General features: G+C 38.8%; 1 protein-coding gene across 10 annotated transcripts in view; it reads left to right on the top strand.

Annotated features, from left to right (window-relative positions):
• The window catches only part of ANAPC1 (anaphase promoting complex subunit 1), a 118,762-nt gene that overhangs the window by 11,223 nt on the left and 84,563 nt on the right, over positions 1 to 22,976 (top strand). For all 10 annotated transcript variants that reach the window (XM_089922790.1, XM_089922791.1, XM_022599309.3 and 7 more), the window contains 8 exons: positions 414 to 623; positions 3,050 to 3,145; positions 11,406 to 11,496; positions 11,590 to 11,655; positions 14,990 to 15,124; positions 16,454 to 16,594; positions 17,160 to 17,220; positions 19,167 to 19,354. In XM_089922790.1, coding sequence (XP_089778916.1) covers positions 414 to 623; positions 3,050 to 3,145; positions 11,406 to 11,496; positions 11,590 to 11,655; positions 14,990 to 15,124; positions 16,454 to 16,594; positions 17,160 to 17,220; positions 19,167 to 19,354 — 988 coding nt within the window. The remainder of the gene's footprint in view (positions 1 to 413; positions 624 to 3,049; positions 3,146 to 11,405; positions 11,497 to 11,589; positions 11,656 to 14,989; positions 15,125 to 16,453; positions 16,595 to 17,159; positions 17,221 to 19,166; positions 19,355 to 22,976) is intronic.

The raw sequence follows: 22,976 nt of genomic DNA, 5'->3' as shown, positions 1-22,976 counted from the left end.
GTACTGTTTTCTTTTGTCTTAATTTGCATTAGCTTTTCTTTTGTTTTTGTTAATATCTGTCTGGTACAATAGGGACATAGTTTTGTTGGTGTGTATATGTTTGAATGTATAGGAACATAGTTTAAACTTTTTTGAATAATATTGGTATAAATAATTGATTTTCTGAGGCAGAAAATGAACTGATTTTCAGTTAAAGAAAAAGAATTCTAACAGGAATTCTAAATCCTTAGAATATAATAAAGCATGTTGACAAACCGTTTAAGTAGCTACTCCTTTTTAAAAAAATTGTATTTCTGACTGGGTTTATGTTATGAATACTCTCCATACATAGAATTTGGAAAGCTTTATTAGAAAGTGTGTTATATCAGCCTGTGTTATTAATTGTGGTGCACTCTTTTCTCTTTATTTTGCAGTCGTGCTCATTCTCCAGCCTTAGGAGTGCACTCTTTTTCAGGGGTGCAAAGGTTCAATCTTTCAAGCCATAATCAATCTCCAAAGAGACACAGTATTTCTCATTCTCCAAATAGTAATTCTAATGGCTCCTTTCTTGCACCAGAAACAGAGCCAATTGTTCCTGAACTTTGTATGGACCATTTATGGACAGAAACGATTACTAATACAAGGTTTGGAGTATATATTTTTATATTCAAAGAAAAATGATACTAAAAGTTTTAGAAAATACTTGGCATTTTGTGTAAAGCTTCCTTTGAGTATAAGCAGTTATTAATATTTCTAAAATACATAGAGATATATATTAAAGGCTACCTCAGTTTCAGTAGAGGATGTTAGTGATATTAAGGTGATCATAAAAATATTCTTTTGTCATTTGCTATTTCTTCCTTAGTAATCTCTCAGATTTGAGGTGTTTGATGTTTTAGGGAGAGACAACTAATTTCTGTAGATTAGGAAACTTGGGAATTTATAACATTTTTCTTAAGTTTTGTCTTTATGTTAGTTGAGTATCAGCTGTTTTTCTGGGAAACACAACTCAGACCTCTGTTCCATGTGACCTTCCTCCTTTTATGTTCTCTTTAATCAGTCATTCAGTCAATGCCAGTGTGTGTACTAGTGGCTGTGGTTTATCAGCAAATAAGTTGCTGTCCCTGTCCTCAGAAGGAGACAGCTGGAGGATGGTGGCACTGCTCATCTGCTGGTAGGGCTTTGGAAAGATGACTCGGTATTTCCTGGGTGGGTAAGCGGGGCAGTACACAGTAGTTAGAGGGGATCAGAAGAAAAGTGCAGAAGTGTGAATGTGTGGTTTGTTCAGGGAATTAAAAATACTCTCCATTTGTTTGTGCAGGAGGAGGGGAAAGGGCTGCGAAAGAGGAGGTGGAGAGAGATGGCCTTTTGGGCTGTTCTGTTTGATGAGAGCTGTAAGAAGGTGCTTTATATGTGGGTCATAAACTCAGGGGTCAGAGCAGTCACTTATCAGTGGTGATTGAGGCAAGACAGGTGGATTGGAATTTATGGAGTGTGTAGAGGTTGGGTTCCAGGAGGGCCTGTGGATGAGCTTGCAGTTGCAGGGGTTCTGGTAACCCTCTGGAATCAAAGATAGTAATCATGGGTATATGTGGTGTATAGGCCTTTTCTTTAGGAGAGGGTTTAACATTCATTCGATTCTCAGAGTCTGTGACCTCTGAATAGTTAAAACAAGGCTGTATAGAATCAGAAGAGGGCTAGTGACTATAGTCTTGGAAACTTAAGATTTGGGAGGGGTGAAAAGAGATAAAGCTGCTGCAGAGAGACAGAGCAAGAGAGGTTAGGTGGGGGAAGCAGCAGGACATGTCATGGAACACAAGAAAAGTGGCTTTTGAGAGGAAGGTGCCAGTGTTGCCAGGTGCTGGTGAAGTGTGGCACTCTTAGGTGAGCTCAGAGAGGCAGTACCTGGATGGCAAGGTCACTGGTGACCTTGGCCAGAGCACCTGGGGGTGGGGGTCTAGGGTGGAGTGGAATGGGGTGGAAAAAGTAAATGGGGACCGAGGAGGTGAACATAGATATACAGGAGTTTGCCTTTGAATGGGAATGAGGATACAGAACTAGCTGAGGGAATCTCAGGGTCAAGGGAGAGTTTTGTTTTTCCTGAAATATGTTAGAGAAAATTAGTCTTCATTTTTGCCCTTAAATACCTAAGTGTGTTTCTCTAAAAAGTAAGGACATTTTCTTACCTAACCATGCTACCATTTTTACAGCCAGCCAAATTAACAGTAAGTCCTTTATATAATCTAATACTTAGTCCATCTCTGTATTTAAAGACTCATTTTGATATGAGAGAGTAGGCTACGAAAAGACTATATACCCAGAGCAGGGAAAGCACTGAAAATACAGCTGGCTCTACTGCCTTAAGCTATCCGCATCCCAGTAGAAAGACAAGCGCATGTTCTTAGGCTGGCAGGTCAGGGATAGGCAGTTGGAGGAAAGGAAAGATGTGAGTACAGTGTTGAAGTATGTTCTATTTTTATATATATAAAATAAAAATTGCTTATAAAATAAAAATTCCTTATATATAGAATAAAAATTCCCTGTATTTAAAAATCATTTGTCTTTAAATACCTTATTGCTAAGTTGGATATATTGCAGATCCTTATTGTACAGAGTTACAAAGAAATTTTTGAGACTAGAGAATTTTTGAGTATGGGTTAAAAAAAGGGATGAAGTGGAGCCGAATCTGAGAGAGAAGATAGATTGGAGAGGTCATGTTATAAAATGTCTGACCCCTTAGACCCTGTAAGAGGTCTAAGATCTCTTCAAGTTTGCATTACTTTAGCAGTAGGCAGCTTGCATAATGTGGAATTAAAAAGTCTGTTGGTAATGATTACATTTATTGTAATTTTTCCCCAAAAAAGCTGTGTAGTGGACTCAGAGTCAAAGAGCTGAAAGGAATCTTAGAGATCATGAAGTTCAATTCTTAGAAGTGCTTTTGTGTCTTCAAGGTTATATTGCTTGGCCCAAGTAGTATTTCCTGTAGAATATTTTCAAAGACTTTTAATAATTACTATGGTAGAGTTTTAAGTGAGTGCCAACAGTTTCTTTATTAATATATCTATTACAGGGAGAAAAATTCACAGGCCTCAAAAGTCTTTATTACATCTGACCTATGTGGGCAGAAGTTCTTGTGCTTTTTAGTAGAGTCCCAGCTCCAGTTACGGTAAGTGCGTTTATGTATCTCATTCATTTGGTATAAATAAACTTAGGGCTGTTTTTTCTTTTTCTTTTTCTCTCTCTCTCTCTTTTTATTTTTTTTTGGCTTAAGTAGCTTTATTGAAATAATTTACATACCATAAAATTAGCATGTTTTAAGTGCACAGTTCGATGATTTTTAGTAAATTTACAGTTATGCAGCATCACCACAATCCAGCTTTAAAAATTTCTATCGCTTTAAAAAGATCTCTTGTGCTTGACTTGCATTCAGTCTCTGTTCCCATTCCCAACCTCAGGCAACCAGTACATAGGCTTTCTGCCTCTGCAGATTTGCCTTTTCTGGATATTTTATGTAAATAGAATCATACCATATATAATTTTTTGTGTGTCCACCTTCTTCCACTTAGCATGTTTCTTAGGGCCTACCATGTTGTAACATGTATAAATATTTCATTCTTCTTGCTGTGTAGTATTGTATAAATATACCACATTTTGTTTATCTAGTCATTAGTTGATGGGCATTTGGTTTGTTTACACTTTTTTGACCATTGTGAATCATGGCACTATGAACATTGGAGCCAGAGCCTTTGTGTGGACATACATGATTTCATGTAGATAGATAGGTGGATAACTAGGAGTGGATCAAATGATAAATTCATTGTAAACTTTTAAAGAAATTGCTATATTTGTCTTCCAAATAAGCTGTACCATTTTACATTCCCACCAGTAATGTTTGAGTGTTCCAATTTCTTCATCCTTGACAAGATTTCTTTTTAAAATTTTTGAATATTATTTACTTTTTTATACAGCAGTTTATTATTAGTCATCAATTTTTTGCACATCAGTGTATACATGTCAATCCCAATCACCCAATTCATCACACGACCATCCCCACCCCCCTGCGGCTTTCCCTCTTGGTGTGCATACATTTGTTCTCTACATCTGTGTCTCAACTTCTGCCCTGCAAACTGGTACATCTGTACCATTTTTCTAGGTTCCACATACATGCGTTAATATACGATATTTGTTTTTCTCTTTCTGACTTACTTCACTCTGTATGACAGTCTCTAGATCCATCCAGGTCTCAACAAATGACCCAATTTCGTTACTTTTTATGGCTGAGTAATATTCCATTGTATATATGTACCACAACTTCTTTATTCATTCGTCTGTCGATGGGCATTTAGGTCGCTTCCATGACCTGGCTATTGTAAATAGTGCTGCAGTGAACATTGGGGTGCATGTGTCTTTTTGAATTATGGTTTTCTCTGGGTATATGCCCAGTAGTGGGATTGCTGGATCATATGGTAATTCTATTTTTAGTTTTTTAAGGAACCTCCATACTGTTCTCCATAGTGGCTGTATCAATTTACATTCCTACCAACAGTGCAAGACGGTTCCCCTTTCTCCACACCCTCTCCAGCATTTGTTGTTTGTAGATTTTCTGATGATGCCTGTTCTAACTGGTGTGAGGTGATACCTCATTGTAGTTTTGATTTGCATTTCTCTAATAATTAGTGATGTTGAGCAGCTTTTCATGTGCCTCTTGGCCATCTGTTTGTCTTCTTTGGAGAAATGTCTATTTAGGTCTTCTGCCCATTTTTGGATTGGGTTGTTTGTTTCTTTAATATTGAGCTGCAAGAGCTGTTTATATATTTTGAAGATTAATCCTTTGTCTGTTGATTCGTTTGCAAATATTTTCTCCCATTCTGAGGGTTGTCTTTTGGTCTTGTTTATGGTTTCCTTTGCTGTGCAAAAGCTTTGAAGTTTCATTAGGTCCCATTTGTTTATTTTTGTTTTTACTTCTATTTCTCTAGGAGGTGGATCAAAAAAGATCTTGCTGTGATTTTTGTCAAAGAGTGTTCTTCCTATGTTTTCCTCTAAGTGTTTTATAGTGTCCGGTCTTACATTTAGGTCTCGAATCCATTTTGAGTTTATTTTTGTGTATGGTGTTAGGGAGTGTTCTAATTTCATTCTTTTACATGTAGCTGTCCAGTTTTCCCAGCAACACTTATTGAAGAGACTGTCTTTTCTCCATTGTATATCCTTGCCTCCTTCGTCATAGATTAGTTGACCATATAGGTTTGTGGGTTTATCTCTGGGCTTTCTATCTTGTTCCATTGATCTGTGTTTCTGTTTCTGTGCCAGTACCATATTGTCTTGATTACTGTAGCTTTGTAGTGTAGTCTGAAGTCAGGGAGTCTGATTTCTCCCGCTCTGTTTTTTTCCCTCAAGACTGCTTTGGCTATTCAGGGTCTTTTGTGTCTCCATACAAATTCTAAGATTTTTTTGTTCTAGTTCTATAAAAAATGCTATTGGTAATTTGATAGGGATTGCATTGAACCTGTAGATTGCTTTGGGTAGTATAGTCATTTTCACAATATTGATCCTTCCAATCCAAGAACATGGTATATTTCTCCATCTGTTGGTATCATCTTTAATTTCTTTCATCAGTGTCTTATAGTTTTCTGCATACAGGTCTTTTGTCTCCCTAGGTAGGTTTATTCCTAGGTATTTTATTGGTTTTGTTGCAGTGGTAAATGGGAGTGTTTCCTTACTTTCTGTTTCAGATTTTTCATCATCAGTGTATAGGAATGCAAGAGATTTCTGTGCATTAATTTTGTATCCTGCTACTTTACCAAATTCATTGATAAACTCTAGCAGTTTTCTGGTAGCATCTTTAGGATTCTCTATGTATAGTATCATGTCATCTGCAAACAGTGACAGTTTTACTTCTTTTCTGATTTGGATTCCTTTTATTTCTTTTTCGTCTCTGATTGCTGTTGCTAAAACTTCCAAAACTATGTTGAATAATAGTGGTGAGAGTGGGCAACATTGTCTTGTTCCTGATCTTAGAGGAAATGTTTTCAGTTTTTCAGCATTGAGAATGATGTTTGCTGTGGGTTTGTCATATATGGCCTTTATTATGTTGAGGTAGGTCCACTCTATGCCCACTTTCTGGAGAGTTTTTATCATAAATGGGTGTTGAATTTTGTCAGAAGCTTTTTCTGCATCTATTGAGATGGTCATATGGTTTTTATGCTTCAATTTGTTAATATGGTGTATCACACTGATTTGCGTATGTTGAAGAATCCTTGCATCCCTGGGATAAATCCCACTTGATCATGGTGTATGATCCTTTTAATGTGTTGTTGGATTCTGTTTGCTAGTATTTTGTTGAGGATTTTTGCATCTATATTCATCAGTGATATTGGTCTGTAATTTTCTTTTTTTGTAGTATCTTTGTCTGGTTTTGGTATCAGTGTGATGCTGGCCTCATAGAATGAGTTTGGGAGTGTTCCTTCCTCTGCAATTTTTAAGAAGAGTTTGAGAAGGATCATGTTAGCTCTTCTGTAAGTGTTTGATAGAACCACCTGTGAAGCCATCTGGTCCTGGGCTTTTGTTTGTTGGAAGATTTTTAATCACAGTTTTAATTTCATTACTTGTGATTGGTCTGTTCATATGTTCAGTTTCTTCCTGTTTCAGTCTTGGAAGCTTATATCTTTCTAAGAATTGTTCATTTCTTCCAGGTTGTCCATTTTATTGGCATAGAGTTGCTTGTAGTAGTCTCTTAGGATGCTTTGTGTTTTTGCGGTGTCTGTTGTAACTTCTCCTTTTTCATTTCTAATTTTATTGATTTGAGTCTTCCCCCTCTTTTTCTTGATGAGTCTGGCTAATGGTTTATCAATTTTGTTTATCTTCTCAAAGTACCAGCTTTTAGTTTTATTGATCTTTGCTATTTTCTTTGTTTCTGTTTCATTTATTTCTGCTCTGATCTTTATGATTTCTTTTCTTCTGCTAACTTTGGGTTTTGTTTGTTCTTCTTTCTCTAGTTCCTTTAGGTGTAAGGTGAGTTTGCTTATTTGAGATTTGTCTTGTTTCTTGAGGTTTGTATAGCTATAAACTTCCTTCTTAGAACTGCTTTTGCTGCATCCCATAGGTTTTGGATCGTCGTGTTTTCATTGTCATTTGTCTCTAGTTATTTTTTTATTTCCTCTTTGATTTCTTCAGTGATCTCTTGGTTATTTAGTAACGTATTGTTTATCCTCCATGTGTTTGTGTTTTTTACGTTTTTTCCCCTGTAATTGATTTCTAATCGCATAGTGTTGTGGTCAGAAAAGATGCTTGATATGATTTCAATTTTCTTAAATTTACTGAGGCTTGATTTGTGACCCAAGATGTGATGTATCCTGGAGAATGTTCCGTGCGCACTTGAGAAGAAAGTGTAATCTGCTGTTTTGGGATGGAATGTCCTATAAATACCAATTAAATCTGTCTGGTCTATTGTGTCATTTAAAGCTTCTGTTTACTTATTTATTTTCATTTTGGATGATTTGTCCATTGGTGTAAGTGAGGTGTTAAAGTCCCCCACTATTATTGTGTTACTTTCGGTTTCCTCTTTTATAGCTGTTAGCAGATGCCTTATGTATTGAGGTGCTCCTGTGTTAAGTGCATATATATTTATAATTGTTATATCTTCTTCTTGGATTGATCCCTTGATCATTATGTAGTGTCCTTCCTTGTCTCTTGTAACATTCTTTATTTTGTAGTCTGTTTTTATCTGATATGAGTATTGCTACTCCAGCTTTCTTTTGATTTCCATTTGCATGGAATATCTTTTTCCATCCCCTCACTTTCCGTCTGTATGTGTCCCTAGGTCTGAAGTGGGTCTCTTGTATACAGCATATATATGGGTCTTGTTTTTGTATCCATTCAGCAAGCCTGTGTCTTTTGGTTGGAGCATTTAATCCATTCATGTTTAAGGTAATTATTTATATATATGTTCCTATGACCATTTTCTTAATTGTTTTGGGTTTGTTTTTATAGGTCCTTTTCTTCTCCTGTGTTTCCCCCTTAGAGAAGTTCCTTTAGCATTTGTTGTAGAGCTGGTTTGGTGGTGCTGAATTCTCTTAGCTTTTGCTTGTCTGTAAAGCTTTTGATTTCTCCATCGAATCTGAATGAGATCCTTGCCAGGTAGAGTAGTCTTGGTTGTAGGTTCTTCCCTTTCTTCACTTTAAATATGTCCTGCCACTGCCTTCTGGCTTGTAGAGTTTGTGCTGAGAAATCAGCTGTTAACCTTATGGGAGTTCCCTTGTATGTTATTTGTCGTTTTTCCCTTGCCGCTTTCAGTAATTTTTCTCTATCTTTAATTTTTGCCAATTTGATTACTGTGTGTGTCGGTGTTTTTCTCCTTGGGTTTATCCTGTATGGGACTCACTGCCCTTCCTGGACTTGGGTGGCTACGTCCTTCCCCATGTTAGGGAAGTTTTTGACTATAATCTCTTCAAATATTTTCTCTTGTCCTTTCTCTGTCTCTTCTCCTTCTGGGACCCCTATAATGCGAATGTTGTTGCGTTTAATGTTGTCCCAGAGGTCTCTTAGGCTGTCTTCATTTCTGTTTTTGGCAGTACGCGGGCCTCTCACTGTCGTGACCTCTCCCGTTGCGGAGCACAGGCTCCGGAAACGCAGGCTCAGCAGCCATGGCTCATGGGCCCAGCCGCTCCGCGGCACGTGGGATCTTCCTGGACCGGGGCACGAACCCGTGTCCCCTGCATTGGCAGGCGGACTCTCAACCACTGCGCCACCAGGGAAGCCCTGTCTTCATTTCTTTTCATTCTTTTTTCTTTAGTCTGTTCTGCAGCAGTGAATTCCACCATTCCGTCTTCCAGGTCACTTATCCGTTCTTCTGCCTCAGTTATTCTGCTATTGATTCCTTCTAGTGTATTATTCATTTCAGTTATTGTACTGTTCATCTGTTTGTTTGTTCTTTAATTCTTCTAGGTCTTTGTTAAACATTTCTTGCATCTTCTCGATCTTTGCCTCCATTCTTTGTCCGAGGTCCTGGATCATTTTCACTATCATTATTCTGAATACTTTTTCTGGAAGGTTGCCTATCTCTAGTTCATTTAGTTGTTTTTCTGGCGTTTTATCTTGTTCCTTCATCTGGTACATAGCCCTCTGCCTTTTCATCTTGTCTGTCTTTCTTTGAATGTGGATTTTGTTCCACAGGCTGCAGGACTGTAGTTCTTCTTGCTTCTGCTGTCTGCCCTCTGGTGGATGAGGCTATCTAAGAGGCTTGTGCAAGTTTCCTGATGGGAGTGACTGGTGGTGGGTGGAGCCGACTGTTGCTCTGGTGGGCAGAGCTCAGTAAAACTTTAGTTCACTTGACTGCTGATGGGTGGGGCTGAGTTCTCTCCCTGTTGGTTGTTTGGCCTGAGGCAACCCAGCACTGGAGCCTATCTGGGATCTTTGGTGGGCCTAATGGCAGACTCTGGAAGGGCTTACGCCAAGGAGTACTTCCCAGAACTTCTGCCGCCAGTGTCCTTGTCCCCACGGTGAGCCCCAGCCACCCCCTGCCTCTGCAGGAGACCCTCCAACACTAGCATGCAGGTCCGGTTCAGTCTCCCCCGGGGTCACTGCTCCTTCCCCTGGGCCCCGATGCACGCACTACTTTGTGTGTGCCCTCCGAGAGTGGAGTCTCTGTTTCCCCCAGTCCTGTCCAGGTCCTGCAGTCACATCCCACTAGGCTTCAAAGTTTGATTCTCTAGGAATTCCTCCTCCCGTTGCCAGACCCCCAGGTTGGGAAGCCTGATGTGGGGCTGCGAACCTTCACTCCAGTGAGTGGACTTCTGTGGTATAAGTGTTCTCCAGTCTGTGAGTCATCCACCCAGCAGTTATGGGATTTGATTTTACTGTGATTGCACCCCTCCTACCATCTCATTGTGGCTTCTCCCTTGTCTTTGGATGTGGGGTGTCCTTTTTGGTGAGTTCCAGTGTCTTCCTGTCGATGATTGTCCAGCAGCTAGTTGTGATTCTGGTGTTCTCACAAGAGGGAGCGAGAGCACGTCCTTCTACTCCGCCATCTTGGTTCCTTTTGACAAGATTTGATATTGTCATTTTCTTTGATTATAGCCTTTCTGGTGGGTGTGAAGTGTTTTTTAATTTTTATTTATTTATTTAAATGGTACAGTTACTTTTTTTAAAAAAAATCTAATTAATTATTTATTTACTTTTGGCTGTGTTGGGTCTTTGTTTCTGTGCAAGGGCTTTCTCTAGTTGTGGCAAACGGGGGCCACTCTTCATCGCGGTGCGTGGGCCTCTCACTGTCGCGGCCTGTCTTGTTGCAGAGCACGGGCTCCAGATGCGCAGGCTCAGCAGTTGTGACTCACGGGCCCAGTTGCTCCACGGCATGTGGGATCCTCCCAGACCAGGGCTCGAACCCGTGTCCCCTGCATTAGCAGGCGGATTCTCAACCACTGCGCTACCAGGGAAGCCCTGAAGTGTGGTTTAAAATTTTTATTTATTTATTTATTTTTTGGCTGCATTGGGTGTTCGTTGCTGCGTGTGGGCTTTCTCTAGTTGCGGCAAGTGGGGGGGCTACTCTTCTTGTGGTGCACAGGCTTCTCATTGTGGTGGCTTCTCTTGTTGCAGGGCACAGGCTCTAGGCAGTTCGGCTTCAGTAGTTGTGGCACGCGGGCTCTAGAGTGCAGACTCAGCTGTTGTGGCGCACGGGCTTAGTTGCTTCGGGGCATGTGGGATCTTCCTGGACCAGGGCTCGAACCCTTGTCCCCTGCACTGGCAGGTGGGTTCTTAACCACTGTCCCACCAGGGAAGCCCCTGAAGTGGTTTTAATTTGCATTTCCCTAATGACTTATGATGTTGAGCATCTTCTCATGTGCTTATTAGCCATTCATTTATCTTCTTAGGTAAAATGTGTATTTATGTATTTACTAATTTATTGACCTTTAATTTTGAAATTATTATAGATCACAGGATGTTGTAAAGTAGTAGAGGTCCTGTGTAGCCTGCACTTTTTCCCCCAGAGGTAACATCTTACATATCTATAGTGCATTGTTAAAACAAGGAAATTGACATCAGTACAATCAACGGGCCTCATTCAAACTTCTTCAGTTTTACGTGTACTCATTTGTGTGTGTATATGATTCCATGAAATTTTATCACGTGTAGATTTGTGCAAACACCCCAGTCAAGATTCAGAACTTCTTTATCACCTCACAGATCTTCCTCATGCTACCCACTTTAGAGTCACATATACCACACCCATCTACCACAGTCCCCAATCCCTGGCAACCACTAATCTGTTCTCCATCTCTATAATTTTGTCATTTGAAAATGTTTTATAACTGGAATCATACAGTAAGTAACTTTTTGAAATTGGCTTTTTACAGTTAGTATAATACCCTTGAGATCAGTAGAGGTTGTTGCATATATCAATAGTGTATTTCTCTTTTCATTTGAATATTTAGATGTGTAAAGTTTCAAGAGAGTAATGATAAAACCCAGCTCATCTTTGGCTCCGTCACCAACATACAGGCAAAGGATGCAGCTCCAGTGGAGGTAAATGCAGGCACACTTCTTGAGAAGTTGAAAGTCGTTGTGCTTTATAATTTGTACGGATTGGAAAACAAAATTTTTGCCTCTTTTTTTTAGAAGATAGACACTATGCTGGTCCTGGAAGGCAGTGGAAACCTGGTGCTGTACACAGGAGTAGTTCGGGTAAGCAATAAATAGCATTTCATGCTTTTAGTAGGACTACTTCCTTAATAATTATTTTTTAATGTTACTTTAGTTTGATATTTAAAATTTGTTACCTCCTGTCTATAGAATTTGGCAGAAGATTCTTGTAAGAGTTGACAATGAAGTCTTAAATTTAGGTTGGGCCTTATTTGGAGGTCTAGGACTCACTGTCATTAGATGGGTTGGCAGTATGAAAACAGGGCAGTTGGGGAAACTTTAATGAATATAGATAATTTTTTAAAAAAGAAAAATGTTAATTGAAGTTTTATAAAGAATATAGTTTTGAAATTGATGTATGGGTAGCTTTCTTAAGTCTCAAAGTTTTAGTAAAGTTTCATTGTATTAAATGTATAATATATATGTTGTCTGTGTCTTTTTAAACAGTTGTGAACTTTACATACGGAATAATGTAAATTTTACAAATTTAAGTTATGAAATTTAAATACAGTTTGAAGGATAATGAAGCGAACGTTCATATAACCACTACCCAGGTTAAGAAATAGGATGTTGCCATATATTTACAGTCTCTTGGATTTTCTTTCCTCGTTGTATCCTCATCCCCCAGAAATCCTTACTTGGAATAAATCAGTCTCTTGTTTTTATTACTAGTTTTTGCAGTTATGTATGTATCACTGACGAGTAACTTGTTTAGTTTTCCTTGTTTTTGGATTTTCATATAAAGAAAACATACCACATACTCTTCTCTGACTTATTTTGCTCAACATTATATTATTTTTAGATTTATTTGTGTCGACGTGTAACTGTTGTTGACTCATGCACTGTTACCTAGTTTTCCGTTGTATGATTATACCAGAACTTTACCAGCCACTAGGGTTGTTTTGCTGTTTCCTCTAATAAACAATGCTTAAAAAGTTTTTAAAAAATATGTATCTCCTAGCCTTTAGAATATATGCATATTCAACTTAGCCGCATGGTGCCACATTGTTTTCCAAAGTGTAGGTTGCATCAAGGTTGCAAGGTTGTGCTCCTTGCCTCCAACAGTGTATGAGAGCTCTCGAAGTTTCTTTACATTCTTGCTAACCCAAAGTACTGTTAGCTTTTTGTTTTTGTTTTTCCCAGATGGGTGCCTCATTACAGCCAGGTGATAATGGAAGTCCAGGCTCCCACCTGGCCTTTGCTCACAGGGCCGAGGGGTGGGGTGCAGTATTTTCCTGTCGTGTTTGTCTGGAGTAGGTTGGTCATTGTCTAAAAGTTTTCTAGCTATTCCTTTACTGATTGGGTCTTTTTTCCTGTCTGCTCCCGTAATGAGACTGTGGTCTGCTTCAATTTCCACGTTACCTAGAGGCCAGTTTGAGAACCGAATGGTGTTACAGATCAGTGTTTAGTTCTCAGATCTTTTACTGTGTCATTGTTGGTCAGTTTCACAAAAACTTTATATATACTAGTTCTTCTGTCATTTTTGTTTTTTAATCCTAAAAAACACACCAGGATTTCATACACGTATTTAGAAAGTCCTTTTCTCTATTTCCTCCCTCTCCATTCCTCCCCTCACTCCCTAGTTGGGATAGCGAGGGGTTGCTGCTTTGTTATTGCAGGGTAGGGATGGAATAGAGTGTTCCACCCACAGTCTCTGGAAAAGGGAGGGGAGAGGTAGGCTGCTTTTTATTATAGAGGGAGGATGAAAGCCAGGCTCTTCCCCCTTGACAGTTGCTGCACACGGTGGGGCGGTGGAGAGGGGCTGCCTCGTGGCAACGAGAGCAGGGCTTTGTCCGCAGTGCCTGCAGCTGCAGTGCCTGATGAGGGGAGGCGATGCCACCTTGTTACTGCATGGCTGGGCTGTAAGATAGGCCTCGCCTCTGTGCTGGGGCAGGGCGCCACCTAGTCCTTGCAGGTGGGCTGACAGGACCCCGCCCGTAGTCTCCACGCACAGCTCCTGATGGGGCGGGCACTGAGGGCTGTGGCTTCTTCCGTGTGTTTGCCTGAAGTGGGGGGCAGGTGGGGCGAAAGTGTTTCTGCCCTGCTTAGTCTCTCTTCCTGACCAAGTTTTGGCCAAAAGATCAAGGTTTTCATGGGCTCTCTTTTGGTTTGTGCTTGTGGACATTTCTGAGTTGTAGGCCTCTTGAGAGCCCAAGGCCTGGTTACGTAGGGAGTTGGAGAAACAAAAACAAAAGCTAGGGAATTCATAGTTCATTCCTGGTTCTCAGGCCCCTAGCCAGTCAGTCTTCTTTCCTCACCTTTTAGAGTCTTCTGCTAGTTGCATCATACATTTCGTGCAGATTTTGTTGTGGTGGTAATTCGTGGGAGGAATAGCAGGGAATGTGCTTATTGCATATTTTTATGAACTGGAGGGGGGGTGGTCTCTGATGGCTTTTTAAAAACTTTATATATACTAGTTCTCCTGTCATTTTTGTTTTTTAATCCTAAGGATTTTATTTGGGCAACTTCTGTAATTCTATTAGCTTTCGGGTAGTATATTGACATAAATATGTATATTGTCAAAATTCCACTTTAGTTGTGAGTATCTCCTTTTAGTCTTATCAAGAGTTTTCAGCCTGTGTTGGTGTGAATTTCTGTTGTGTTTTTCCTGAGAACCCTGTGGGTAGCTAAAAGGAAGGAGTGGGTAGCATGGGTTGCTGGCTCATTCTTTTAAGGTCAGTGAAGAGTTTATGTAAATTTTTTTTGAGGAAGAAGTATTTGAAAGTTTATGACAGAAGACAGATTGTGAGCTAGAGAGCACGGTTTGAATTAGGTTGGATTTAATTTCTTGAGTATCGCTTCAGCCTAAATTTTTTGGCTCCCAAGAAGTAATTGGTGTCTTTCTCTCTGCCAGGAAAATACTTAACAAGACTGATGCTTATAGTCTCTGAAAGCTTAGTGTCTCTGCTGCCTTTACCACCAATGGGGTAGAAAAATGCGTGGTATACTTGAATTTTGTATAGTGTCTTGACTATATTAACATTCCCCCTGTTTCCTGCCCCCAGAGAAGTCCTTAGTTATGAAAAGAAGGAATCGGATTAAGAATTTATGCCAAGATACTCACAGTTGGTTGGTAGAATTTGATACATTATTAAAATTTTAATTCTCTTTGTTTTTTAGTTGTGTTTGGTGATCATAGACTTTGAAATATTTAAAGAAATATATGCTTACATGCCTAACGTTTCATTTAAGAACATGATACAGTAGGAAATTCCCTGGTGGTCTAGTAGTTAGGACTCTGAGCCTCCACTGCAGAGTTCAATCCCTGGTTGGGGAACTAAGATCCTATAAGCCGTGTGGCGTGGCCAAAACAACAACAACAACAACAACAAAAAATTAAAGCTAATTTTTTTCCACATTTTTTTACTGCTTAAAGGTGGGAAAGGTTTTTATTCCTGGGCTGCCAGCTCCCTCCCTGACAATGTCCAACACGATGCCTCGGCCCAGCACCCCACTTGACAGCGTTAGTACTCCTAACCCTCTGAGTAAGCTGCTTGGATCCCTGGATGAGGTAAGACAGGGAGTGGGTGTTGTCAAAAATTAATAGTGTTTTAAAGAAGTTTGGTCAAATATTAGTTCTTCCCATGGTTAACTTTTTTCTGTTTTAATGATGACAGAATTGGAAGTTTGGCTAATGCTTGTAGAATGTGTATATTTTCAAACACAAATGATTCAGTAAACATACATTGACTTCCCTTCTGATGTGTAAGGTACTTTTTGAAGGTGCTGCAGTGAGGAAAGTGATGCATTCTTTTTCATCTTGGGATCTTACTTGGGTGGAACAGATGTACTGTCTGTTTTAAGAGATTATAATTTAAGATAGGTAGACTATTAAGACTTAAGAGGAGCAGAAAGTACCATAGGAGATTCACTGATAGGAAGATACATTCTGATGGGATGATGTGGAATCCAAGGCTCCTCTTCTAGAGACGTGTCTACCTTGGTTTGGACCTGGAGGGTAAGTAGGATGTCTGTAGATGGAAGGGGACTTTGGGGTATGCGGAATTGCATGGGTGTGGGCGTGGAGGCAGGACAGTGCAGAACATTTTAACACATAGTTGTATCTCCATCTCCCAGCATACAAGTGAAGACTCAAGAAGTCTGTGGAATGAATGAACGCTTGTAAAAGTACACGTAGTCTCTTGGGTGAGGCAGGGCAGGGGGTGGGATAATAATAACCTGTTTTCTAGTGTTATCTGTGTACTAGGCACTCTTCTGAGTGTTATATATGTATTAATTCATTTAATCCCTTAAAACAGCTTTATTAGGAAAATATTAATCCTTGTTTTACAAATGGGCACATAGAGAGGTACAAGGAGGTTACTGGTCTAACGACATACAGCTAATAAATGGTAGAGCTAGGATTTACACTGTCTTCCTAACATGCTCTTGAAAAAGAAAGGATGAAAAGGTTTTTATTCCGAATGCAGTCTCCAGGGCATTATAGGTTTTTGAGCATGGAGTTAAGAATGTTAGGATTTGTGTTTTAGATAGGTTTATCTTGGGATTGCAGATAGACCAATTAGATCCCAAGTGCTGTAAGACTCTGGGGCCACCTCCTTCCGATTCCTTTCTTTCTCTCCTGATCTTGGTCCCTCACGTCCAGGTAGTCTCCACAGCTTTGTAGTGCTGTCCATCAGATGTGCTATTTTTATCGACTTTTTCTAGTTGCTTTGGTGAGGACCTTGGTCTGCTACAAGGTACTTAGTCATGATTAGAGCAGAATGGTTTTAAACCATTATGTACAATTGCTAGACCATATGCAAAAAAGATATATAGTTTCATTAACCTTAATTTCTCAAACATGCTTCACATGTGTTGTATTTATGACTTTTTACAGGCTGTTCTATTGTCCCCAGTTCCAGAACTAAGGGATTCTTCAAAGCTTCATGATTCTCTCTATAATGAGGATTGTACTTTCCAACAGCTTGGAACTTACATTCATTCTATAAGAGACCCTGTCCATAACAGGGTAACGCTAGTAAGTATGCATATTTATTTTTAAAAGGTTAGGCAACTTTCCAAGAATTGTGGCTGTTATTTAAAGTTTGTCAGAACGCAGAATTTTGTGAAATGGAAACAAATGTTTCTTGTGATTTTTAAAATCTCTTGTAATGCGTCATTTTTTTACCCTATTTTACTTTACAGTAGTTCTGGCCAACTTTTCTGAAGTTCATGTATTCTTAAAAAATTTATTGAAAACAAAGCTGTTCAATCAGTTGAATCTTATATGGGCATGGTTTTTGTCTATTAAAAGTGAGCCTCTTATTTTTGGTGATGGTGACTCAAGTGTCTATATGAAAATTAGACACTTTGTTAAAGACAAGAATTTTTGTAAATGCTTTACAAATAAGTACATTTATTGTTTCTAAAACTTCGAAGTATTCAATTCTGTTTGAAAAATATTGCTTGTTTTTCATTTATTTTATTGCATTTTTGTTTGACAAACAGTCTTGTGAAGCATCAGCTATTTTTAAGACATTCAGAGACTTAGAATGCACAGATTCTATTTACTCGCTCTTATTTGTTTCCATTCTTTTCCCTAGGAACTGAGTAATGGCTCCATGGTTAGGATCACTATTCCTGAAATTGCCACCTCTGAATTAGGTATGATTAAGAATCAAACCTCACTTTTGTGTGTTCTTAGTTTGATTTAAAAGATTTGGAGTAATTGCTGATTTACATGAATAATTGGGGTTTAAAAATTTTTGCTGTTTTGAAGCCATGAGATGGAATTTTTTACTGTGCTGAGAAGCTATAAAAAAGAGCTGGGGGCACTTTGCGCTGCTCACTCCACGTGTGCTCTAAGGCTGGGGGAACCCGTGAAGTGTGTGCTAGTTCTGCTTCTGTGAGATTTCTTATGAAAAAGAAGCCATGCAGTGAGATTACAGTGTATGGACACGCCTCTTGCAAGAAAATCTCAAAAACAAGGAAGCCCAAGCAACTAAAATAGTTTTTGGCATATTGATGGTTTTTAATCCAAAAATAATCTCTCAATTGTTAGATACATTGAAAATTAACATAATTGCCTTTAACTGAATAAAACTTACCATTATAGTAAAAATACACTCAGGAGTATTTTGATAAAATTGGAGTCTGCTTGAATTATTATTGAAATGCAATTTGGAAAGTACTAGGTGAAAAATATTTCTGAACATAGAATAGTAAAGAAAACTGGAATTGAAAAGATTTGCCAACAAATGTAAATTAAGAAAAGAATGCTTGTATGATATAAGAAAATTCAGGACATCTATTAGTTTCAAAGTCTAACTGCCAGAGCAGAGCGTTGGCAGATTGTGTGAATTCTGCAATTTGCTAAGTGGGCTAGAATGACTTGCGTTTTAGGAAGTATCTTTCATTGGTGTAGTAAATGATATTCTGAGTTCGTATGGAGATGCCTTGCTTTTCTGAAAGGTATTTAGCCAGTGATCTCAAGAAGTATAAGCCTAACCAAAGTACATAAAAACAAATAACAGGTTAATTAAAAAAAAAAAATCTTTGTCACGAGCAAATAGAAGTCACATAGTTCATGCACGTAAGTTTTTGTACTTTACTTATAAAGCTTTCCTCAGCCCCTCAGGCAGTACCTGGTTTACACTTAATTTGGATTCAGTCATGACAAACTTGATTATTAGGTTTTCTAACATTGGTTTCATTTGATTCCAGCCTTTGCTGTGTATGCACACACGTAGCAAATTGATGAGAAAAAGCATATGCTGCTGAGGATGGGCCCCGGTGACAGTGCCAGTGGGCAGGGAAGAAAAGAATCCTCTAAAGAGATTATGGGAGGATACGAAAGCATTGTAGTTTGGGGCCATTTCCTACTAAAAGCAGACCCAGGCCTCTTTATAGCAGTAGCCCTTACCACCCTGAGGGGGTCGCTGTATGACAGTGTAGCACTGTTAAGTGATAGCCATACTAATGATATTGAGTCATTAAGAAAGTTATAGTTTACATGGTATTGATTGATCAGAGAGCATGTAAAACATTTTAGAAACGATGCTGTCAGAAGTAATGAAAAGTTATAAAGCTTTGGTTAACCACAATGTTCAATCATTCAGAACATATTTTAATGCTAAGTAAGCATTGCTATTTGAGGAGGTATATATTGATTATTACATATTTACTGAAGTATTGAAGCAATATTTTATATGAATGTATTAATGTAGAAATTGTATGTTTTTGTTAGAATGGTCTTTAATTTATTGTCCAAACTAGGACATTTTTGAGAGTGAAATGGGGAGCTATTAATAACTGTCAGGACCGTGGATGTCAATCACTTCTGTCTTAGGTAATCTCAGCTCTTTGGTTACTCTATTTCTGATCCAAAATTAATGATCACAAAGCTGCCCTGAGACCTCTCGCAAGCCCTGTTAAATTCAGTGTCAGTTGATTGGCTAGGTCAGATTTGCATCCCATTGGCTCTTTAATGGCAGTTCTTTTTTCATAGTACTTGGCCTTTGTATAGTAGTAATTAAAAAATGTTCTTAGTAAAAGGGGAAAAGAAATGCATGTATAGGAAGCGTACTAAAATTAATCTTTGCTTTTAATAGTACAAACTTGTTTGCAAGCAATTAAATTTATCCTGCCAAAAGAAGTAGCTGTTCAGATGCTTGTCAAGTGGTACAGTGTCCACAGTGCTCCAGGAGGACCCAGTTATCACTCAGAGTGGAACTTATTTGTGACTTGTCTCATGAACATGATGGGTTATAACACAGACCGCTTAGCATGGACAAGGAATGTAAGTACAGATAATTGGTTTTCCTCCTGAGATATTCTGTTGTTATCAATGTAATGTTTGCATAATTTTTTTTAACATCTTCATTGGAATATAATTGATTTACAATGGTGTGTTAGTTTCTGCTTTATAACAAAGTGAATCAGTTATACATATATCCCCATATCTCTTCCCTCTTGCGTCTCCCTCCCTCCCACCCTCCCTATCCCACCCCTCTGGGTGGTCACAAAGCACCGAGCTAATCTCCCTGTGTTATGCGGCTGCTTCCCGCTAGCTAATCTATTTTACGTTTGGTAGTGTACATATGTCCATGCCACTCTTTCACTTTGTCCCAGCTTACCCTTCCCCCTCCCCATATCCTCAAGTCCATTCTCTGGTAGGTCTGTGTCTTTATTCCCATCTTGCCCCTATGTTCTTCATGACCATTTTCTTTTTTTAGATTCCATATATATGTGTTAGCATACGGTATTTGTTTTTCTCTTTCTGACTTACTTCACTCTGTATGACAGACTCTAGGTCCATCCACCTCACTACAAATAACTCAATTTCGTTTCTTTTTATGGCTGGGTAATATTCCATTGTATATATGTGCCACATCTTCTTTATACATTCATCTGTTGATGGACACTTAGGTTGCTTCCATGTCCTGGCTATTGTAAACAGAGCTGCAATGAACATTGTGGTACGTGACTCTTGTTGAATTATGGTTTTCTCAGGGTATATGCCCAGTAGTGGGATTGCTGGGTTGTATGGTAGTTCTATTGTTAGTTTTTAAGGAACCTCCATACTGTTCTCCATAATGGCTGTATCAATTTACATTGCCACCAACAGTGCAAGAGGGTTCCCTTTTCTCCACACCCTCTCCAGCATTTATTGTTTGTAGATTTTTTGGTGATGGCCATTCTGACCAGTGTGAGATGATATCTCATTGTAGTTTTGATTTGCATTTCTTTAATGATTAATGATGTTGAGCATTCTTTCATGTGTTTGTTGGCAATCTGTATATCTTCTTTGGAGAAATGTCTCTTTAGGTCTTCTGCCCATTTTGGGATTGGGTTGTTTGTTTTTTTGATATTGAGCTGCATGACCTGCTTGTAAATTTTGGAGAGTAATCCTCTGTCAGTTTCTTCACTAGTAAATATTTTCTCCTATTCTGAGGGTTGTCTTTTTGTCTTATTTATGGTTTCCTTTGCTGTGCAAAAGCTTTGAAGTTTCATTAGGTCCCATTTGTTTATTTTTGTTTTTATTTCCATTTCTCTAGGAGGTGGGTCAAAAAGGATCTTGCTGTGATCTATGTCCTAGAGTGTTCTGCCTGTGTTTTCCTCTAAGAGTTTGATAGTGTCTGGCCTTACATTTAGGTCTTTAATCCATTTTGAGTTTATTTTTGTGTATGGTGTTAGGGAGTGTTCTAATTTCATTCTTTTCCATGTAGCTGTCCAGTTTTCCCAGCACCACTTATTGAAGAGCCTGTCTTTTCTCTTCTGTGTATTCTTGCCTCCTTTATCAAAGATAAGGTGACCACATGTGCATGGGTTTATCTCTGGGCTTTCTATTCTGTTCCATTGATCTATATTTATGTTTTTGTGCCAGTACCATACTGTCTTGATTACTGTAGCATTGTAGTATAGTCTGAAGTCAGGAAGCCTGATTCCTCCAGCTCTGTTTTTCTTTCTCAGGATTCCTTTGGCTATTCGGGGTCTTTTGTATTTCCATACAAATTGTGAGATTTTTGGTTCTAGTTCTGTGAAAAATGCCATTGGTAGTTTGATAGGGATTGCACTGAATCTGTAGATTGCTTTGGGTAGTTTAGTCATTTTCACAATATTGATTCTTCTAATCCAAGAACATGGTATATATCTCATATCTCTCCATCTATTTGTATCATCTTTAATTTCTTTCATCAGTGTCTTATAATTTTCTGCGTACAGGTCTTTTGCCTCCTTAGGTAGATTTATTTCTTGATATTTTATTCTTTTTGTTGCAGTGGTAAAGGGGAGTGTTTTCTTAATTTCACTTTCAGATTTTTCATCATTAGTGTATAGGAATGCAAGAGATTTCTGTGCATTTATTTGGTATCCTGCTACTTTACCAAATTCATTGATTAGCTCTAGTAGTTTTCTGGTAGCATCTTTAGGATTCTCTATGTAGAGTATCATGTCATCTGCAAACAGTGACAGCTTTACTTCTTCTTTTCCAATTTGGAATCCTTTTATTTCTTTTCCTTCTCTGCTTGCCATGTCTAAAACTTCCAAAACTATGTTGAATAATAGTGGTGAGAGTGGGCAACATTGTCTTGTTCCTGATCTTAGTGGAAATGGTTTCAGTTTTTCACCATTGAGAACGATGTTGGCTGTGGGTTTGTCAAATATGGCCTTTATTATGTTGAGATAAGTTCCCTCTATGCCTCCTTTCTGGAGGGATTTTGTCATAAATGGGTGTTGAATTTTGTCTAAAGCTTTCTCTGCATCTGTTGAGATGATCATATGGTTTTTCTCCTTCAATTTGTTAATATGGTGTATCACATTGATTGATTTGTGTATATTGAAGAATCCTTGCATTCCTGGGATAAACCCCACTTGATCATGGTGTATGATCCTCTGTTGGATTCTGTTTGCTAGTATCTTGTTGAGAATTTTTGCATCTATGTTCATCAGTGATATTGGCCTGTAGTTTTCTTTCTTTGTGACATCTTTGGTTTTTTTTTTTTTCTTGTGGTACACAGGCCTCTCACTGCTGTGGCCTCTCCCATTGCGGAGCACAGGCTCCGGATGCGCAGGCTCTGCGTCCATGGCTCACGGGCCCAGCTGCTCTGCGGCATGTGGGATCTTCCTGGACCGGGGCACGAACCCATGTCCCCTGAATCGGCAGGCAGACTCTCAACCACTGCGCCACCAGGGAAGACCCCTTTGTCTGGTTTTGGTATCAGTGTGATGGTGGCCTTGTAGAACGAGTTTGGGAGTGTTCCTCCCGCTGCTATATTTTGGAAGAGTTTGAGAAGGATAGGTGTTAGCTCTTCTCTAAATGTTTGATAGAATTCGCTTGTGAAGCCATCTGGTCCTGGGCTTTTGTTTGTTGGAAGATTTTAAATCACAGTTTCAATTTCAGTGCTTGTGATTGGTCTGTTCATATTTCCCATTTCTTCCTGGTTCAGTCTTGAAACGTTGTGCATTTCTAAGAATTTGTCTATTTCTTCCAGGTTGTCCATTTTATTGGCATATAGTTGCTTGTAGTAATCTCTCATGATCCTTTGTATTTCTGCAGTGTCAGTTGTTACTTCTCCTTTTTCATTTCTAATTCTATTGATTTGAGTCTTCTCCCTTTTTTTCTTGATGAGTCTGGCTAATGGTTTATCAATTTTGTTTATCTTCTCATAGAAACAGCTTTTAGTTTTATTCATCTTTGCTATCGTTTCCTTTATTTTTGTTTTGATTTATTTCTGATCTGATCTTTATGATTTCTTTCCTTCTGCTAACTTTGGGGTTTTTTTGTTCTTCTTTCTCTGATTGCTTTAGGTGTAAGGTTAGGTTGTTTATTTGAGATGTTTCTCGTTTCTTAAGGTAGGACTGTATTGCTGTAAACCTCGCTCTTACAACTGCTTTTGCTGCATCTCATAGGTTTTGGGTCA

This window comes from Delphinapterus leucas, chromosome 13, assembly GCF_059928025.1.
Source record: "Delphinapterus leucas isolate spDelLeu-1000000601 "Yukka" chromosome 13, BTC_Dleu_Yukka2, whole genome shotgun sequence".
Taxonomy (NCBI): domain Eukaryota; kingdom Metazoa; phylum Chordata; class Mammalia; order Artiodactyla; family Monodontidae; genus Delphinapterus; species Delphinapterus leucas.
Note: the sequence above shows the minus strand (reverse complement) of the source record. Positions and strands in the feature narration are given on the sequence as shown.